We start from the raw sequence: 19,873 nt of genomic DNA, 5'->3' as shown, positions 1-19,873 counted from the left end.
CATTGGTGTCCGCAGAGAACTGGTCTAAGGACGTCTCTCCCACAGCCCCCTAGGAGACCAAAATCATCAGATACTCAAGTCCCTTACATAAAATAGTGTAATATTTGCACAGAAACTATGCACATCCTCTTGTGTACTTTAAATCACCTCTAGATTACTTATAATAACTAATACAATGTAGATGCTATATAAATAGCTGTAAATACTATGTAAATAGTTGCCAGTGCCACAAATTCAAGTTTTGCTTTTTGGAACTTTCTGGAACTTTTTTTTTTACAATATTTTTGATCCTCAGTTGAATCTGCAGATATGGAACCCACAGATACGGAGGGTTGACTATACTGATAGCTGAGGAATAGATAAAATGACTATGGAGTAAAGAGTTAAAGTATTTAACAATCTGGAGGTGAGGGAGGGTAGAGAGGTTGTTGTGGGGGTTTTTTTTGCGGTACGCGGGCCTCTCACTATCATGGCCTCTCCCATTACGGAGCACAGGCTCCAGACGCGCAGGCTCAGCGGCCATGGCTCACGGGCCTAGCCATTCTGCGGCCTGTGGGATCTTCCCGGACCGGGGCACGAACCCGTGTCCCCTGCATCGGCAGGCGGACTCTCAACCACTGCGCCACCAGGGAAGCCGAGAGGTTGTTTTAATCAATAGGAAGCAGAATAACAATTCCTGATCCATAGTAGGAACTCTATAAATGAATCAATGAAAAGTGAATAAAACAATAAATGAACAAAAGGAAGTAGCTGAAGAGACTACATGGCTCCAGTAATAGGGAGAGAATTTTAATATTTTGGGCACTACCCTGAAAATATAATTTAAACATTTCCTCCTCACTATAGAAAAATACAGTCAAAATTCTCAACGGCCATATTTACAACCAAATTTTTAGAAAATGACTCACCCATTAGACTTGCCAATTGCAGTATATATAAAATTCATTAGGAGGAAACAATCAAATTACTAAATCAAAATCAAAGAAAAAAGGAGAAAAATTACTAAGTCAAAGGAGGAAAAAAATAAAAAATAAAATCAAAATATAAAGAAAAGGGCTACCTACAAAATTAAATGCAGACAAATTCAACTAAATACTAACTTACTTTAAAATACGCCAGGGACTTCCCAGGTGGCGCAGTGATTAAGAATCCGCCTGCCAATGCAGGGGATGTGGGTTCGAGCCCTGATCCAGGAAGATCCTACATGCCATGGAGCAACTACTGAACCTGCACTCTAGAGCCCTCAAGCCACAACTACTGAGCCCACGTGCCACAACTACTGAAGCCCACACGCACAGAGCCACCACATGCTAAGCCACCACAACGAGAAGTGGATTCCTAACCACTGCCACCTGGGAAGCCCCCCAAAAATCTTTTAAAATATACAAAGAAGATAAAAACTATGAAATAATAGAACTAAAAATGTCTGAAGAGATGTCTCATCTATCTCTGATGAAACCTGAACCTTTACCTGAACCTTTTCAGCCAAAATACATTACGTAGTTTTATTTTTTCCCAGCTAGGTGCTAAGTTTTTAACTTCTAGGAGCTCTAAGGAAGCAAATGATACTTTTTATAGCAAGTAAGTGTTAAGTAATTCTATTAGTTTATATTCTATTCTACTTAAGCAAATATCATTTTAAAGCTTCTGGTGAATACTTTTAAGAGAGGCACCCTCAGCAGCAGCAAAAACTAATTGAGATGGCCCAATGCCACAAAGGAAATAAGGACTAAAACTAGAATTCCTGAGAGGGAAGGACTGGGAGTGTGGGATTAGCAGATGTAAACTATCATACATAGGAAGGATAAACAACAAGGTCCTACTGTATAGCACAGGAAACTATATTCGATATCCTGTGATAAACATAATGGAAAAGAATATGAAAAAAGGAATGTCTGTATGTGTGTAAGTGAGTCACTCTGCTGTACAGCAGAGATTACCACAACATTGTACATCAACTATACTCAATAAAAAAATTTTAATTTAGAAATCTATCACCAGAAAACTACTAGAACTCATTAATGAATGCAGTAAAGTTGCAGGATACAAAATCAGTATACAGAAATCTGTTGCATTTCTATACACAAACAACGAACTATCAGTAAAAGAAATTAAGGAAACAATCCTATTTACCATCACATCAAAAAGAACAAAATACTTAAGAATAAACTTATCTAAGGAAATAAAAGACCCACACTCAGAAAACTGTAAGACCCTGATGAAAGAAATTAAAGATGACACAAACAGATGGAGAGATATATCGTGTTCATGGATTGGAAGAATTAACATTGTTAAAATGACCATACTACTCAAGACAATCTACAGATTCAGATTCAGTGCAATCGCTATCAAAATACCAAAGGTATTTTTCACAGAACTAGAATTTTTATTTTTATTTTTTTGGCTGTGCCATACAGCATGCAGGATCTTAGTTCCCCAACCAGGGACTGAACCCTTGCCCCCCATAGTGAAAGCAGAGTCCTAACCACTGGATCACCAGGGAATTCCAAACTAGAGCCAATAATTTTAAAGTTTCTTGGGAAACTCAAAAGACCCCAAATAGTGAAAACAATCCTAAGAAAGAAGAACAGAGTTGCAGGAATCATGCTCCCTGACTTCAGACTATACTACAAAGCTACAGTAATCAAAACAGCATGGGGAATTCCCTGGAGGTCCAGTGGTCAGGGCTCCACGCTTTCACTGCCAAGTGCCCAGGTTCAATCCCTGGTCAGGGAACTAAGATCCCGCAAGTCGTGCAGCATGGCCAAACAAACAAAAAACAGTAAGATACTGGCACAAAAACACACATAAATCAGTGTAACAGAATGGAGAGCCCAGAAATAAACCCGCACACTTAGAGTCAATTAATCTATGACAAAGGAGGCAAGAATATACATTGAAGAAAAGACAGCCTTCGATAAGTGGTTCTGGGAAAGTTACGTGTAAAAGAATGAAATTAGAACATTCTCTAACACCATATACAAAAATAAACTTAAAATGGATTAAAGACCTAAACGTAAGACCAGAAACCATAAAACTCCTAGAAGAAAACATAGGCAGAAGAACACTCTGGCATAAGCTGTAGCAATTTTTTTTTTTGAATCTTTCTCCTAAAGCAAAGGAAATAAAAGCCAAAATAAACAAATGGTTCCCAATTAGACTTAAAAGCTTTTGCACAGCAAAGGAAACCACCAACAAAACAAAGAGACTACCTACTGAATGGGAGAAAATATTTTCAAATGGTATGACTGGTAAAAAGTTAATTTCCAAAACATACAAATGGCTCACACAACTCAATATCAAAAAAACAACTCAATATGAATGAAAAAATTGGCAGAAGACCTGAATAGACATTTTTCCGAAGAAGATATACAGATGGCCAACAGGCACATGAAAACATTGTTAATCATCAGAGAAATGCAAATTAAAACCACAATGAGATATCACCTTACACCTTTCAGAATGGCTATCATCAAAAATACCACAAATAGGGCTTCCCTGGTGGCGAGGTGCTTGAGAGTCCGCCTGCCGATGCAGGGGACACGGGTTCGTGCCCCGGTCCAGGAAAATCCCACATGCCGCGGAGCGGCTGGGCTCGTGAGCCATGGCCGCTGAGCCTGCGCATCCGGAGCCTGTGCTCCGCGGCAGGAGAGGCCACAACAGTGAGAGGCCCGAGTACCGCAAAAAAGAAAAAAGAAAAAAAAGACCACAAATAACAAATGTTGGTGAGCATGTGGAGAAAAGGAATCCCTCATACACTGTTATTGGGAATGTAAGTTGGTGCAGCCACTGTGGAAAACAGTACAGAGGTTTCCTCAAAAAACTAAAAACAGAACTACCATATGACGCAGCAATTCCATTCCTGGGTATATATCTGAAAAAAACAAAAACCCTAATTCGAAACTATACATGGACCCCAATGTTCATAGCAGCATTATTTACAATTGCCAAGACATAGAAGCAACCTAAGTGTCCATCAACTGATGAATGGATAAAGATATGTTATCTATCTATCTATCTATCTATCTATATATATATACATGGACTATTACTCAGCCATAAAAAAGAACAAAATTTTGCAATTTGCAGCAATATGGATGGACTTGGAGGGCATTACGCTAAGTGAAACAAGTCAGGGAAAAGCAAATACTGTATGATATCATTTACATGTAGAATCTAAAAACTACAGCCAACTAGTGAATATAACAAAAACGAAGCAGACTCACAGATCCAGAGAACAAACTAGTGGTTATGGGGTGGGAGGGGTGGCACTATAGGGGTGGAGTGGGAGGTAACAGCTATGTCTGTAAGACAGGCTCAAGGATGTATTGTACAACACAGAGAACATAGCCAATATTTTGTAATAACTGTAAATGGAAAATAATCTTTAAAAATGGCATAAAAAATTTTAAATAGCAAAAAGGAAAAAAAGATGTGATATAGATACGTATATACACACACACACAATGGAATATTACTCAGCCATAAAACAAGAATGAAATTTTGCAATTTGCAACAACATGGATAGACCTGGAGGGTCTTATGCTTAGGGAAGTAAGTCAGAGAAAGGCAAATACTGTAATCACTTATATGTGGAGTCTAAAGAATAAAACAAACAAATGGATTTAACAAAACAGAAATAAAATCAGAGATATAAAGAACTAGTGGCTACCAGTGGAGAGAGGGAAGGGGGAGGAAATCAAGAGGTACAAACTATTATGTATAAAATAAATAAGCTACAAGGATACATTGTACAGCACAGGGAGTATAACCAATATTTTATAATAACTATAAATGGAGCATAACCCTTAAAAACTGTGAATCACTGCTCTACCCCTGTAATGTATATAATATTATACATCAAGTATACCTCAATAAAAATAAGTTAAGAAGGGGCTTCCCTTGTGGCGCAGTGGTTGAGAGTCCGCCTGCCGATGCAGGGGACACGGGTTCATGCCCCGGAGCGGCTGGGCCTGTGAGCCATGGCCGCTGAGCATGCACGTCCGGAGCCTGTGCTCCGCAGCGGGAGAGGCCATAGCAGTGAGAGGCCCGCGTACCGTAAAAAAAAAAAAAAAAAAAAAAAAAAAGAAACAAACTAGAATTCTAATACAAGCCATATGATTGTAGGGCCCATACTCTTTTTTTTTTTTTGGACCACTTCATTTATTTATGTATTTTTTGGCTGCACTGCTCTGCATGCAGGATCCTAGTTCCTTGACAAGGGATCGAACCCGTGCCCCCTGCAGTGGAAGCGTGAAGTCCTAACCATTGTACTGCCAGGGAATTCCCTAGGGCCCGTACTCTTCATCGCTATGCTATGCTGTCTCTTAAAGATATCATCTGCCACTTATTACAATAAAATTTTTAACACAGTAACAGCTAAGAACTCCAAAAACTTCCAATTTGAAAGAAGAGGAAATATAAAATATTTTTCCTTCTGTATAATATCCAGAAAAGCTACAGACATTATGATTACTATTTAAAGGAAAAAGAGTATAAACATTAATTTAAATCCTATTCCTAAAAATGTTATAGGCAACTCAATGTTGCTTTCATTTTGATTTACTTCATTTCAGAAACACCATATTCTCATCACTGACTAATCCTCAACTGTCTAGTCTCCCAAAACTTTAGCGTTTAAAAAATCTCCACTCCCCCCGTTCTAATGATCCATGTGACACTTCGGTGTTTGGAGAGAAGGCAAGTAAAGAAATATAAATTGTTTATAATGGTGGTATCAGTCACAAGTCTGACCTATTGTTACACTGTAGTTTGGGAAGTTTCTCAACAAGAGCAAAACTATAATTAAAATTTATTTTACATTTGCCTTATGAAATTTAAGTACTGAAATAAATGTCATTCCAGTCTACTGGGTGGGTATGAAAAATCTCAACACATTTCAATACTATTAAAGTCATTCTTCTTTTATTAATATTCTAAAGTTAATAATCTTTCTTCCATAAGAAAGAATTTTTCTTCCATAATAATCTTTCTTCCATCTTTCTTCTTATCTTTCAGTGAGATAAGAGTCAGTCACTGACTGGGACTTCCCTGGTGCTCCAGTGGGCGAGATGCCTCACTCCCGATGCAGAGGGCCCAGGTTGGATCCCTGGTCGGGAACTAGATCCCGCATGCATGCCGCAACTAACAGTTCTCATGCTGCAATTAAGAAGCCCGCATGCCGCAAACTAAAGATCCCACGTGCCGCAATGAAGATCCCAGTGCAGCCAAAATAAGTAAAAAAAAAAAAAAAAAAGCATAAACAGTTCTATTCTCAGATCATGCCATACCTAAACTTAACATCTCATGAAAAGTACTTCAAATTTTTGCTAGATACATAGAATCACGGAATTACAAGACTAAAAAGAATTTAAAAGGTCATTTCTTTAATTTCCTTGTCTTCAAGCAGGATCATATTCATACCACCAAGATTTTTATCTATTTTATTAAGCCCAAGAAACTAAAATTCCAAAATCTGCCTTAGAAACCTATTCTAATACTTCCTTATGTAATTTTACATTTTCTTAAATCTCTGAAGCCAAAAAGAGCAGAGTAAAATAGAAATGTGGGTCTTTGAAGGCAAGCGTGACCTACTATCCTGCTTAAACCAACTTCTGACAACATGACTTTGGGGAAATTACTACAAGCACCCACGCCTCATTTCTTGTCCATAAAATACAGTAATAGTTCATCACCAAAATTTGTCTAAGGATTAACAGGCGGAGTCACAATTATGTTGCACAGTACCATAGCTAATAGTCAATAACTGCCACTTCCTCCTCTTTTTTTTTTTTTTTAATCTTTGGTTGTGATGGGTCTTCATTGATGCACGTGGGCGTTCTCTAGTTGCAGCAAGCGGGGGCTACTCTTCATGGCGGTGCGCGGGCTTCTTGTTACGGTGGCTTCTCTCGTTGCAGAGCACAGGCTCTAGGTACACAGGTTTCAGGAGTTGCAGCATACAGGCTCAGTTGTTGCAGCAAGCGGGCCCTAGAGCACACGGGCTTCAGTAGTTGCGGTGCATGGGCTCAGTAGTTGCGGCACATGGGCCCTAGTGCACATGGGCTTCGGTAGTTGCGGCGCATGGGCTCAGTAGTTGCAGTGCATGGGCTCTAGAGCGCAGGCTCAGTAGTTGTGGTGCACGGGCTTAGGTGCTCCATGGCATGTGGGATCTTCCCGGACCAGAGATCAAACCCGTGTCCCCTGCACTGGCAGGCGGATTCTTAACCACTGCGCCACCAGGGAAGTCCCTCCTTGCCTGGTTGGACAGATTAACCCTCCTTTAGATAAAAATTATAAAATCTGTTTTTAAAAAAAAACATGTTTTCAAGGCTCTGGAGAGTGACCAAATGGAGACAGAAACTTGACAGTTTATCCATGAAAAAATGAAACTGCATCCAATGAGATCTGCATTTTGTAACTTCTCGTCTAAGACAGCAGTCTCAAATTTTTCTGCCTCAGGATTCCTTTACTTTCTTAGAAGTACTGAGTACCCCATGTAAGAAATTAAAAAGGAAAAAAAATTTAATTTTTAAATTCACTTAGGGCTTCCGTGGTGGCGCAGTGGTTGAGAGTTCGCCTGCTGATGCAGGGGACACGGGTTCGTGCCCTGGTCCGGGAAGATCCCACATGCCGCGGAGCAGCTGGGCCCGTGAGCCACAGCCGCTGAGCCCGTGCGTCCGGAGCCTGTGCTCTGCAACGGGAGAGGCCACAACAGTGAGAGGCCCGAGTACCACAAAAAAAAAAAATTCATTTAAAATGACAATGAACTTATTACCTATTAAAATAAAATTTTAATATTTTCCAGGACAAAAAAATATTAACAAGAAGGGCGGTAGAGTTTTACATTTTGTAAATCTCTTTATTATATAGTTTTTAAAAGACAACTGGATTCTCATATCTGCACCTTCATTCACTCTTTGTAATCCATTGTTCTTCCTGAAGCATATAAAGAAACAAAGGCATCACATACACAATATAGTTGGAAAAGGCAAGACCTTGTCAACCTTGAAAGGCTCTCAGGGTCCAAAAGAGGTCCTCAGACCACACCATGAGAATTTCTGACCTAATGGCAGTCTAATCTGTGCACAACTAGGGGGTAAGCCCCAAAATTTGCATATAAACTCTGCCCCAAATCTTGGTTAACTGCTAAACCATGCATGTGCTGTAGAGACTCCAGGGTACAGTGACAAAGAAGGAACTTAAAAGAAAAGATTTCAGCTGTTGTCACCACTGAAAAGAGAATGGAATTTTAATCCAATTAAGCAAACTGCTTACTAGAACAAAAAAATACTCTTCAGAGAACACAACAGAATCTAGTCCCTAAATTTCATTCAAAATACAAGCGTAAAATTAAGAAATTACTATCCAGTATACACACAGAAAAAACACAAAACAAATAAACCAAGAAAATGTGACGTATACGCAAGGGAATACAGTAAACAAAATCCAACTTCAAGATGTAGATGTTGCAATTGGAGGACTAAAGGAAAATATTTTCAAACAACTTTAGAGATAAGCAATCACAGATAATTGGAAATTATAAAAGGAACCAAATACAAATTCTATACTAAAAACTACAATAATTAAATTGTAAGATACATTAAGTGGGTTTAACAGCAAACTGGAGACAACAGAAGATAAATCCTGAGAAATTATCTGAGAGAAAAAAGACTGAGGAGAGCAGAGCCTCAGAGACCTGTGGAACAGTATCAAGAAGTCAAATATAACTTAAATCACAGAAAAAAAGAATAGGCCAGAAATCTATTTTTAAAATAATGGCCAAAACTTCCCCAGTTTGGTGAAAAACAAAAAATTTACCTATTCAGTATTAATAAAACTAAACAGGAAAAATATAAACAAAATAAACCTATGCACATTCATAGTTAAGACAGCTTAAAAAGATACAGAAAAAAAATCTTGAACGTAGCCTGAGGAAAAAAACACCTAGCTAGAACAAAAATATAAATGCTATCTAACTTCTCAGCAGAAATTATAGAGAACAGAAGACAATGGAACTGTATCTTTAAAGAACTGGAGGGGAAACTTTTCAGCCAGAATTCTTCAGCAAAACTACTCTTCAAAAATCAAGTAAAATAAAGATACTTTTAGATAAAGAAAAACAGTATTTTTAGCTAGTCAACAGTATGGCAATTCTTAAAAAAATTAAAAATAGAATTAGCATATGATGCAAATATTCCACTCCTGGGTACATATCTAAAAGAACTGAACGGGACTCAAACAGATATTTACACACCCATGCTCACAGCAGCATTATTCACAAAAGCCAGAATGTGGAAATAACCCAAGTGTCCATTGATAGATGAATGGATAAGCAAAATGTGGTACATATACATCCAATGGAATATTATTCCAACTTAAAAAGGAATGAAATTCTGACACATTCTACCACACGGATGAAACTTGAAGACATTAAGTATGCTAGGTGAAACAAACCAGATACAAAAGGACAAATACTGTATGATCCCACCTATATGAAGGACGTAAATTAGTGAATTCATGGAAACAGAAGTAGAACAGTGGTTACCAGGGGCTTTGGGTTGGTGGGGAGGGGAGTTTCAGTTTGGGTTGATGAAAACTTCAACAATGTAACGCCACTGAATTTTACACTTAAAAATGGTTAAAGTGGTAAACCATAAGTACAAATCGTCCTTGATTTATGATGGTGTTATTATGGCCCAATAAACTCATAACAGGTTAGAAATATCGTTAAGTCAACATAATACACCTAATCTATCATATATTATAGCTTAGCCTAGCCTACCTTAAACATGCTCAGAACACTTAACATTAGCCTAGTTAGACAAAATCATCTAACACAAAGCCTATTTTGTAATGAAATGTTGACTACCTCATGTAATTTACTGAGTACTCAAAGTGAAAAACAGAATGGTTACACGGGTGCAGAACGGTTTTAAGTGTATCAGCTGCTTACCCTCGTGATTGAATGGTTTACTGGGAGCTGCAGCTTGCTGCCCAGCATCACAAGAGAGTACTGTACCACACAGGCTAGCCTGGGCAAAGATCAAAATTCAAAGTACAATTTCCACTAAGTGTATCACTTTTGTACCATACCCATCGAAAAATCCTAAGTCAGACCACCATAAGGTGGAGACCATCTGTATATATTTTACCACAATAAAAAAAAAATTAATCAACATACTTAACCATATTCAGGGAATAAAAAAGAAAAACCAGGGGCTTCCCTGGTGGCGCAGTGACTGAGAGTCTGCCTGCCGATGCAGGGGACACGGGTTTGTGCCCTGGTCCGGGAAGATCCCAAATGCCGCGGAGCGGCTGGGCCTGTGAGCCATGGCCGCTGAGCCTGCGCTCCGCAACGGGGAGAGGCCACAACAGTGAGAGGCCCGCGTACCACAAAAAAAAAAAAAAAAAAAAGAAAGAAAAACCATGTGATTGTTTCAATAGGTACAGAGTAAGATTTGAATAAATTATACCCATGATTTCAAAAAAACCTCTCAGCTAAATAAGAACAGAATTTCCCCTGTGTTATATGAAAAATCTACAATTCTGAGTATTGAAATGCTGGACATTTCCCCCCTAAAATTGGGAAGGAGGCAAGGATGTCTACTCTCAACAATTTTATTAAAGGTCCCAGTTGGTGCAATTAAAAATAAGAAATGCAAGGTACAAAAATTGAAAAAGAAGTAAAACTGTCCCTATTTGCAAACAAAATGACTATGCATGTAGAAGATGCAAAAGAATTAACAAAAAGATTATGAATCTTTACATTTAACCAGGTCTCAAGATACCAAATCAATATACAAAATTCATTGTATGTCTATGCACTAGCAACAAACAAACGAAAAAGAAAATTTAAAAACAATTCCATTTACAACTGCATCATATAACATAAAATATTTAGTAAATTTAACAAAAAAATGCAAGACCTCATCAAAAACTATAAAACGTTGCTGCGATAAAGATGACTTAATAAGTGAAGAGATGTCAAGCTTCAAGATTGTCAAAATGTTACTTCTCAAAGTAATCTATAAATTCAACACAATCCCAATCATAGTCCCAGCATAATTATAATCCTTTTTATATAAACTGACAAGCTCATTCTGAAATTAATAATGAAAACAAAGGTCCTAGAATAGACAAAACGATTTGGGAAAACAACAAAAGCTAGAGAATTTACATTAACTAAATTTGGGACTTACTCTAAAGCTATTCAGTGGTTCTCAGTTGGAGGCAATTTTGCACCTCAGGGGACATTTGGCAATGTCTAGATACATTTTTGGTTTTCACCATGGGTAGGATGCTACTGGGATCTAACAGGTAGAGGACAGGGATACTACTAAAATTCTAATACGTGAGACAAGCCCCACAACAACCTGGCCCAAAATTTCAATAGTGCCAAAACTGGGAAACCCTAAACCACAGTAGTCAAGACAATGTGGTATTGACATCAGGATTTTCAAACAGATTAATGAAACAGAATACAGATTCCAGAAGATGACCCCCCTAGGTCAACTGTCTGACAAAGGCAACAAAGCAATTCAATGGAGAAAAAATTGTTTTCAACAAAAGGTTCTAGAACAAGATAGCCATAAGTAAAAGACTGAACTGTGATTCCCACCTCACACCATACATGTCATTAGTTCATGATGGGTCATATACCTAAATAAAAGCTAAAATGATAAATTCTAGAAGACAACGTATCTTCACAACCTAGCAAAAGTACTATCTGTGAAAAGACTTAAAAGCAAAATATATAATAGAACTAAAAGATCTCTACAACTCAATAAAAACTCAACCCAATTTAAAATATGGACAAAAAACTTCAACAGACATTTCACAAAAGATAACACACAAATGGCTAACAAGCACACGAAAAAAGTAGTCAATACCAATATTCATCACAGAAATACAAAAGTAAAACCAGAAAGAGAAATTAATTCCACAAACTACATATCCATTAGGAGGACTAAAATTTACAAGTCTGAAAACAAACAACTGTTGGTGAAAATATGAAATGACCCAAACTCTCACATATTGCTAGTGGGTAGGTAAAATGTTACAAAAGATCTAGCAATTTCTAATAAAGTTAAGTATACACTTAGCCTATGACCCAGTAATTCTACTCCTAGGTATTTACCCAAGAGAAATAAAAACATACCTCTACAAAAGGCCTCATGTAAGAATGTTCTGCTTTATTCATAATAGCGAATATGTCTGTCAACAAGTGACACACTGTGGTATATTCATACAACAGACTACTACTCAGCAATAAAAATACTGATACCTGCAACAACCTAGAATAATCTCAAATATTATGTAAAACAAGCCAGCATAAAGAGTATGTACTGTATGATAGCATGTATATCCAATCGCAGAGCAGGCAAAAGTAATCTATGGTTTAAAGGAAAAGAACAGCAGATGCCTTGGAAGGGCGGGGGGGGGTGGGTTGCAGGGAGAAGACATGAGTGAGGAACATGGGAATCAAGTGGAAAGGTTCACTATGGACATTTCTGGGATGACAGAAATGTCCAATATCTTGAGTGAGGAATCTTACATGATATAAACATTTAACAAAATAAGCAGTTTTGTGCATTATGTAACTTTATTTAAAAAAACTATTTTAAAAAAATCTAGTAGGGGTGGTGAGTAGATAGTGGTAATATTGAAATAATAGAAGAACTGTTGAACCTGAGTGACACACACATGGGGGTTCCCTATACTATTTTTGAAATTTTCCATAATTACAGGTATTTAAAAAATAATTTCTCTTGGGCTTCCCTGGTGGCGCAGCGGTTGAGAGTCCGCCTGCCAATGCAGGGGACACGGGTTCATGCCCCAGTCCGGGAAGATCCCACATGCCGCGGAGCGGCTGGGCCTGTGAGCCATGGCCGCTGAGCCTGCGTGTCCGGAGCCTGTGCTCTGCAACGGGAGAGGCCACAACAGTGAGAGGCCCGCGTACCGCAAAAAAAATAATAATTTCTCTTAATTCTCCCTCAGTGGAGGAAGAGAATTGGTAATCACTGTCCATGACATAAACTACAATCTCTTACTAAGGCATGCTCTAAATTTTCTTTTTTATGCTGAATATATACAGCATATATATACTCCTTTACACTTTCTTTAATCTTATTCATCATAGTTACAGCTCACCTTGAAATGTGTTCATATTTTCCATATGTGATTTATTTACTATTACCTGTAGGGAGAAAACACTCCTTTTGCCCCTACTACCTGATAGCAATATGCTACCTACTTTGAATACATTACCCAACTTAAATCCCAAAGTTGAATTTAGCATCTAGAATTTTAATCTTATTTACTTATTAATTACCTCTCTCTCATGAAAATTCATGTTCAATGGCAAACAAAGATCTTATCCTATTCACTACTTCTTCAGATATGGCACATAAAGGATACCCAGTGAATATGTGTAAATCAAAGCATTAAGGAATATAATATCAGAGCTCACAAATACACAGTTTAGCTCTCTTTTTGATAGTACAAATCACTTCCCACTCCAGTTATATCCAGCTTGTTTTGCCTTTTATTGGCATTTATATCAACTGCTATGTCTTTGTTTCAAGTGGAATAGAATATGTTTCAGAACTTCACATTTCCTCTATCCAAAAATACAATCATAAAATATTTAAACACAGTTGATTTAATGTATATATATTACACTATATTAAATGATGTGATTTCTTTTTCTGCTCTTATTCATGTGGATAAAGAAAAAAATCATAATATTTTGAGAGTCTCAAATTCTGCTAACATCACAATTAAAGCTGAAAAACCCTAGCAAATATTGAGAATTGAGAGTTCCTTACATAGGGATAAAATGCAGTTAAGAATAGATTTTTCTTTTTTTTTTTAAGAATAGATTTTTAACAAAAACAATGATCAAATTTACTTGAAAAGCATTTACCTAACAAAGAGAGCATCTATATAAGCCTAAAATCAAATTGTTAGTTCCCTTCAGTGAAATACAGGAAATCTAGGTTTGTTCTCAGAGTGTTTCAGTAAACATTTGGAGCATGTTTATGAGCAAAACTATCAATATCTTAAATTAGGATTAGTTTCACCTCAATTTTGAATTTTTTTTTCATTCTCAAATATCCTCAAAACATCCATAAAGTTAAAAAAAGAAGAGGGGAAGGACAAACATTATTAGTGGTATCATAAAAACCAAAAACTGAGTAAAATAACTACTAATGAAATCAAGTTAGTTTTTGAAACCAAGATTTTTCCTCATTAGTTACACAAAATACTACCCAAGAAGTTGGTAGTTGCAATTTTTCTCTGACCAAAAAAATCTGAAAAACTATTTTTGAACATTCTAAGGGAGAAAGCAAGAGAGAAGTAAACATCAGGAGAAACAGAAATAAAATCATTCACAAAGAATGACATTACACATACAAAATTTTATTATTTAAAAAACAGGTCACAAGTATCTTACAAATATTGTTCGCCATAGATTCCAATCCAAGTTCTTCCAGATGTCATTTTATGTTCATAGATTATATATAACTTTAAAAGCATTTACTTTAAATGTACCAAATGCAGCAAAAGACTTAAAAATAGAAGTTTTAAAGCAAATACTCATTTAGAGACACCAGCAAATAGATCTGACCTTTTCAAGTGGCTTTCCCAAAGAGTTTCCAATCAGTTTCCAGTCATTCAAGACTTCCTCAATTTTGGAAATAAACCTAGGAAAGAGGAAAAAACTTTCTAAATATGTAACCACATTTTTTCCTATTGTTATATAATTCCTTTAAAAGTTTTTTTTTAATATTTTAACACGTTCAACAAAGAAGGCTCAGTAAGTTTAGTATTGTTAGCCTAATTTATGGATGTGAAATAAAAATGAAAATAATCTTTAGCCCAAGAATTCTTAGATTGAGGGACTTCCCTGGCGGCCCAGTGGTTAAGAATCTGCCAGCCAATGCAGGGGTCACGGGTTCGATCCCTTTTCCAGTAAGATCCCACATGCCGCGGAGTAACTAAGCCCATGTGCCACAACTACTGAGTCTGCACTCTACAGCCCGCGTGCCACAACTACTGAAGCCCGCGCACCTAGAGCCCGTGCTCTGCGACAAGAGAAGCCACCACACTGAGAAGCCTGCGCACTGCAAGGAAGAGTAGCCCCCGCTCTCTGCAACTAGAGAAAGCCCGTGTGCAGCAACAAACACCCAACGCCACCAAAAATAAATAAATTTTAAAAAATAATAAATTCCCTTGATAATACGTGGATTTAAAGTTTCTGTTAAAAAAAGAATCAAAACAATGCAAGATTGTTTAGATTTCTTAGATTGATTTTTTTTAAGTCTACTGCCAGTCAACAAAGCCTGTTCTGCCTTCTATAAAATATAAGAGTAAATCCCTCCATATTGAAATGAATATAATAAATTTGAGACAGGAAAACTGACAGACTAAAATGATACTAGTAAAGATAATTATGAAGCCAATGATTTCTTCACTACCCTCCAAATAACTGATCTATTTAAATTAACTTTTCCTTTAAAGATACTTATGAATTCCCTGATTTGCCTGCTCCTCCCCCAAAAAATATTATTTGGGAACTTTCCCATTAAAACAAAACAAGTTTTAAGGGACAGCTGGCAAGAAACTGAAAGTAGATTTGTCAGCTTTAAGGAATAATCAACAGATTTTTAAACTATTCACTGTCTGATCTTTAATTCTAATGATCAAGCAGACCTATTAAAGAGAATGAACGCTGACCAGCAACATGCTCAATTTCAGCAAATGAACACCGTCACATCTCAGTAGCAGCATTCAATACATATTAAAGGACACTGTCAGAAGACCTGTTATTACTCTAATAAGTTGCCTTCTTACACTGTATATGCATGATGCAATCTAACAGCAACACGGCTCTCCTAAAATACTTACACAGTATTGCTAGAGTACTAGTTAATTCTAGTCAAAATATATTCAAAAGTAACAGGTTTTTCCTGTCAGTGACATTATATATTATTTATTTACATTCTTGGTGTAACGGTAGTAATGGGAGTTTTTATGATTCAACTGAACCTTCTAATTACCTCCTCTTTAAAATTTAAAAAAAGATATTAATTAATACAATATTTTGAGGGGGTTAAAATGGCAATTATCAGTTTTTATGAAGCGTGCTCTAGAAATAAGTAAACACGTTTGCAAAAAAAGAACTAAAAAATTTAAATGTAGGCATACGTGAGCAAAAATCTGTATGTGAAATACACATTACATTTATAAAGGTAAAAAACTAGAAACTGCCTTAAAGTCCAACTGCAGCAACCAGCTGTAAATTAATGGTACATCCATTCAAAGCACTAATATGCACCCATTAAAAATCATGTTTTGAAGCCCATTGAGGAAATAAGAAAATGTCCATATGTTAGATGACAAAATGGAAGCTATAGAAATAAATATTGGGACTTCCCCAGTGGCGCAGTGGTTAAGAATCTGCCTGCCAATGTAGGAGACAAAGGTTCGAGCCCTGGTCCAGGAAGATCCCACATGCTGCAGAGCAACTAAGCCCGTGTGCCGCAACTACTAGGCCCACGTGCCACAACTACTGAAGTCTGCATGCCTGGAATCCGTTGCCCGCAACAAAAGAAGCCACCGCACAGAGAAGCCCGCATATCACGACAAAGAGTAGCCCCTGCTCGCCACAACTAGAGAAAGCCCACGCATAGCAATGAAGACCCAACGCAGCCAAAAATAAATAAATAAATAAAATTTTAAAAATGATTTTAGAAATATTAATACAGTTTAACACAAAAAGTTTACAACACACAGATTACAAGGAATTTTCTCAAAATATTAACCGTAGCTATCTCCTGCTGGTAGGATTACAGGTGATTTTTCTTTCTTATTTTATAATGATGTATTATAATAAAAATTTAAAGTAATACAGCTTTCATGATAAAAGAAGGAACATCTTAAAATATTCATTGTATGAATCCTATCAGTACTAAAACAAACCAAAATTGGACTCTCTCCTGTATTAATATTTGATTAGAAAAATGTAATAACTTTATCCCTGAAAGCTCTCCAGATCTCACCTGAAGAGTCACTTCCTCTTACTTCTCATTCTGTATTAGGTTTTTTTGTTATATGCTCTTAAAAGACCAGGTTTCTTTCTCTTCTCAGTATTTCAATTTTAATTACAGGCTCTTGTACGATTGTTTGATTCATGTCTATCTATTCCATTAGTCTGTACGTTCAGCAAGAGCAGGAACCATATGCTTTCACTGACCACCACATCCCTAATGCTCTGCACTGTGCTTGACACATGGGTACTCAGTATTTTTTCAACTGACAAGGGATAAAAAGAGTTATTGGCTTCTCTCAATAAACTGTCCATATGGCTCATAACATACTGACAAGAAATTTCATTCAAACATTAAACTCAAGGTTTAAAAGACTCCAAAGTCTTAACATTTTCCCACGAACTGTAAAACACTGGTTTTACTCTAGAAACAAGAGTTTAAAAGTCAAAACTCAAAGTTCCTACTTTGTGGTAGTTTTCAAAGCTGTGTTAACAATTACTTCCAAATAAGAAGCTAAAGGATCTAACAGTCCACTTCAGGATACTTTAAATATTTAGCTAGTGGAAAGTGATCATTTTTCTATTAAATACCCTTATTTCCTCATCCCACTCTCCAAGATTCAAATTACATTTTCTAACTACCTTTAAGACATTATTATTTCAAATTCAACAGGTCTAAAACTGGATTCTTCTCACTTTGCCACTTTCGTATCTTCATTCTCTCAGGCAAGAAACTGCATTTCCATGTTTGATTTTTTTTTTCTACTTGTACATTTCATCAAGCCTATCATCGATTTCTTTGAAATGTCTAACAATCTTCCCTCCTAGCCTCTCTCTCCAGTCTCCAAATCAACAACCTAATCAAAGTAACTTCATTTTACCTCATCTCCTCAAACCACTCTCATATCACTTTGCCACTTTAAAATCAAGGGTCCCTCACTACTGCTCTTTAATGTTCTAAAGTGTGGTCTCCTGATCAGCAGAAGCAGCAGCATCACCTGGGAGCTTGTTAGAAATGCAAATTTTTGAATCTCAGGCATACAGAATCATCAACTATGATTCTGACGCACACTGAAGTTTGAGAATCACTGGTCTTAAAGCACCAAATTTAGATTCCTTTACTTAGCTTTGGAAGCTATCTATAACCTGGTCCTATCCTCCTTAATAATCTTGTTTACTTCCCTTCAACAAACAGCCTTCACTCCAGTAAAGACATTTCATTAAATCCCAAAGGTTTTCACCTGTCTCTGTTCACATCAGGACCTTCTCGTATTTAACCAATTACTTTCCACTTTCCAGGCCCAGCACATTTCCTCTCTTCTATGAAAATACCTCCAACAATTATAATCCACAGCAATAGCATCCTTAAAGTAGTTTAACTATTTGCTGTTTTGTTTTTTTAACACATGGCTCAAGAGTTTTGTTTTGGCTTTGTTCTTCTCTGTTAGTATAGTTCTGAACACACAGTACCTGCTCAATAAAGCCTTGCCACTGTGCTTGTGTCTTACGGACTTTTTGGGGGGGGCGGGGGAAGGGACCACAGGTCAAACAAGTATCCCAGCAAGGATCTCTTCTATGCCGTTTAATGACATGACATTCACAACCAGATGGATTTCCTCTCCCAACCAGAAAGATTATAAAATGTTCCAACAAGCTCACTACTGACCTCAACACTCAGAAAACCTGAAGGGCCTCTGGGACATCAAACTGATAACACCTGGATCCAAGCTATCACTCCTCCCCAAACTTGGCCTTCAACTAATTCCAGCGATCCTACAGTTTCACGTAGCTGTTTCAACTGGGAGTGATGGCACCGGAAGCCTGGGCACATTACCCACTGAAATGGAACAACTTGAATCAAAGCGTTCCCGAGCCAGACGCGGACTATTTCAAAAGGTTATTCTAAAAGACAAGATGAGGCTGGTGGGAGTGGCAGACGGACAACCACCAGGACTCTGAAGAAAGGCCTCCTCCTGAAAAGGACGTACACGGCAAGAAAAAAAGAAAGAATGAAAAAAGCACCTGCGAAGTTTATTGCTCACTATAACAAAATGACGTACACGGAAAGGAACGCAGGAACGGAAGCGGTAGCCTGGGAACTGTTTCTGCGGGCGGGCAGCAACGAGAGAACCAAAGGTCTAAGGAGAGTGGCCGGAGAGCGGAGAAAACTAAACTCCTCCGGGGTTTGGCTGATGTGGGCGGGCCGGGGCTGGTCAGACGCGAGACGCAGAAGAGGCTTGCGGCCGACCACAGCAGGGAGGAGGCGGAGACCCAGACACCCACGGGTCTTACTTTTCCCGCATAAGTGGCGTCTGGGTTGGGGGAGTCTATGCTGGGGGAGTAGCGGGGGGAGACTCTGGGTCCCAAAGTGCTGGCAACCAATGATAACGACTCACTCACCTTTCCCATTCCGAGGCAGTGGTGAAGTCCGTGATCTCAAATACCTCGGACTCGGGCTGCGGGAAGTGAAAGGAAAGAAAGAGATTGAGCTCCGAGGCGCTGACACGGAGGAGCAAACTTATACAGAGATAGGGATACGGAGGGAGTAAACACCTCACCTCACTGTCGGCCGCCATCTTGAAGAGCGCCGAGGCGGGCGCTAGGGCTGCCGGGAAGAAGAGCAGGAGGGCGGGGGGAGCCGCGGGGAGGAGAGCCGAGAGCTGGCGGAGGCGGGGAGGGGAAGGGCGGGGCCTCCTAGCAGCCCCGCCCTCGGAGTCCCGCTAGGAAAAATCTCAGGCTGAAATCATTTGATTTTTCTTTTTTAATGTTTTTTGTTCCTGAGGAGGAAGAATTTACTCTGCCCTCAAGTCCCCGTTCTTTGGC

The 19,873-nt window shown here is 38.1% G+C and overlaps 1 protein-coding gene across 2 annotated transcripts in view; it reads right to left on the bottom strand.

The window, feature by feature from the left end:
• The window catches only part of RAB3GAP1 (RAB3 GTPase activating protein catalytic subunit 1), a 125,230-nt gene extending 105,600 nt beyond the window's left edge, over positions 1–19,630 (bottom strand). The window contains exons 1-3 of one of the 2 annotated variants that reach the window (XM_065880305.1): positions 19,609–19,630; positions 19,451–19,506; positions 14,630–14,705 (exon numbers count right to left, since the gene is read on the bottom strand). In XM_065880305.1, the coding sequence (XP_065736377.1) occupies positions 14,630–14,705; positions 19,451–19,506; positions 19,609–19,626 (150 nt within the window). In that variant the 5' untranslated portion in view covers positions 19,627–19,630. The remainder of the gene's footprint in view (positions 1–14,629; positions 14,706–19,450; positions 19,507–19,608) is intronic. The other variant, XM_065880304.1, reaches the window with a different exon arrangement.
• Between the last annotated feature and the right edge of the window lie 243 nt (positions 19,631–19,873).

This window comes from Phocoena phocoena, chromosome 7 (genome assembly GCF_963924675.1).
Source record: "Phocoena phocoena chromosome 7, mPhoPho1.1, whole genome shotgun sequence".
Lineage (NCBI taxonomy): Eukaryota > Metazoa > Chordata > Mammalia > Artiodactyla > Phocoenidae > Phocoena > Phocoena phocoena.
Note: the sequence above shows the minus strand (reverse complement) of the source record. Positions and strands in the feature narration are given on the sequence as shown.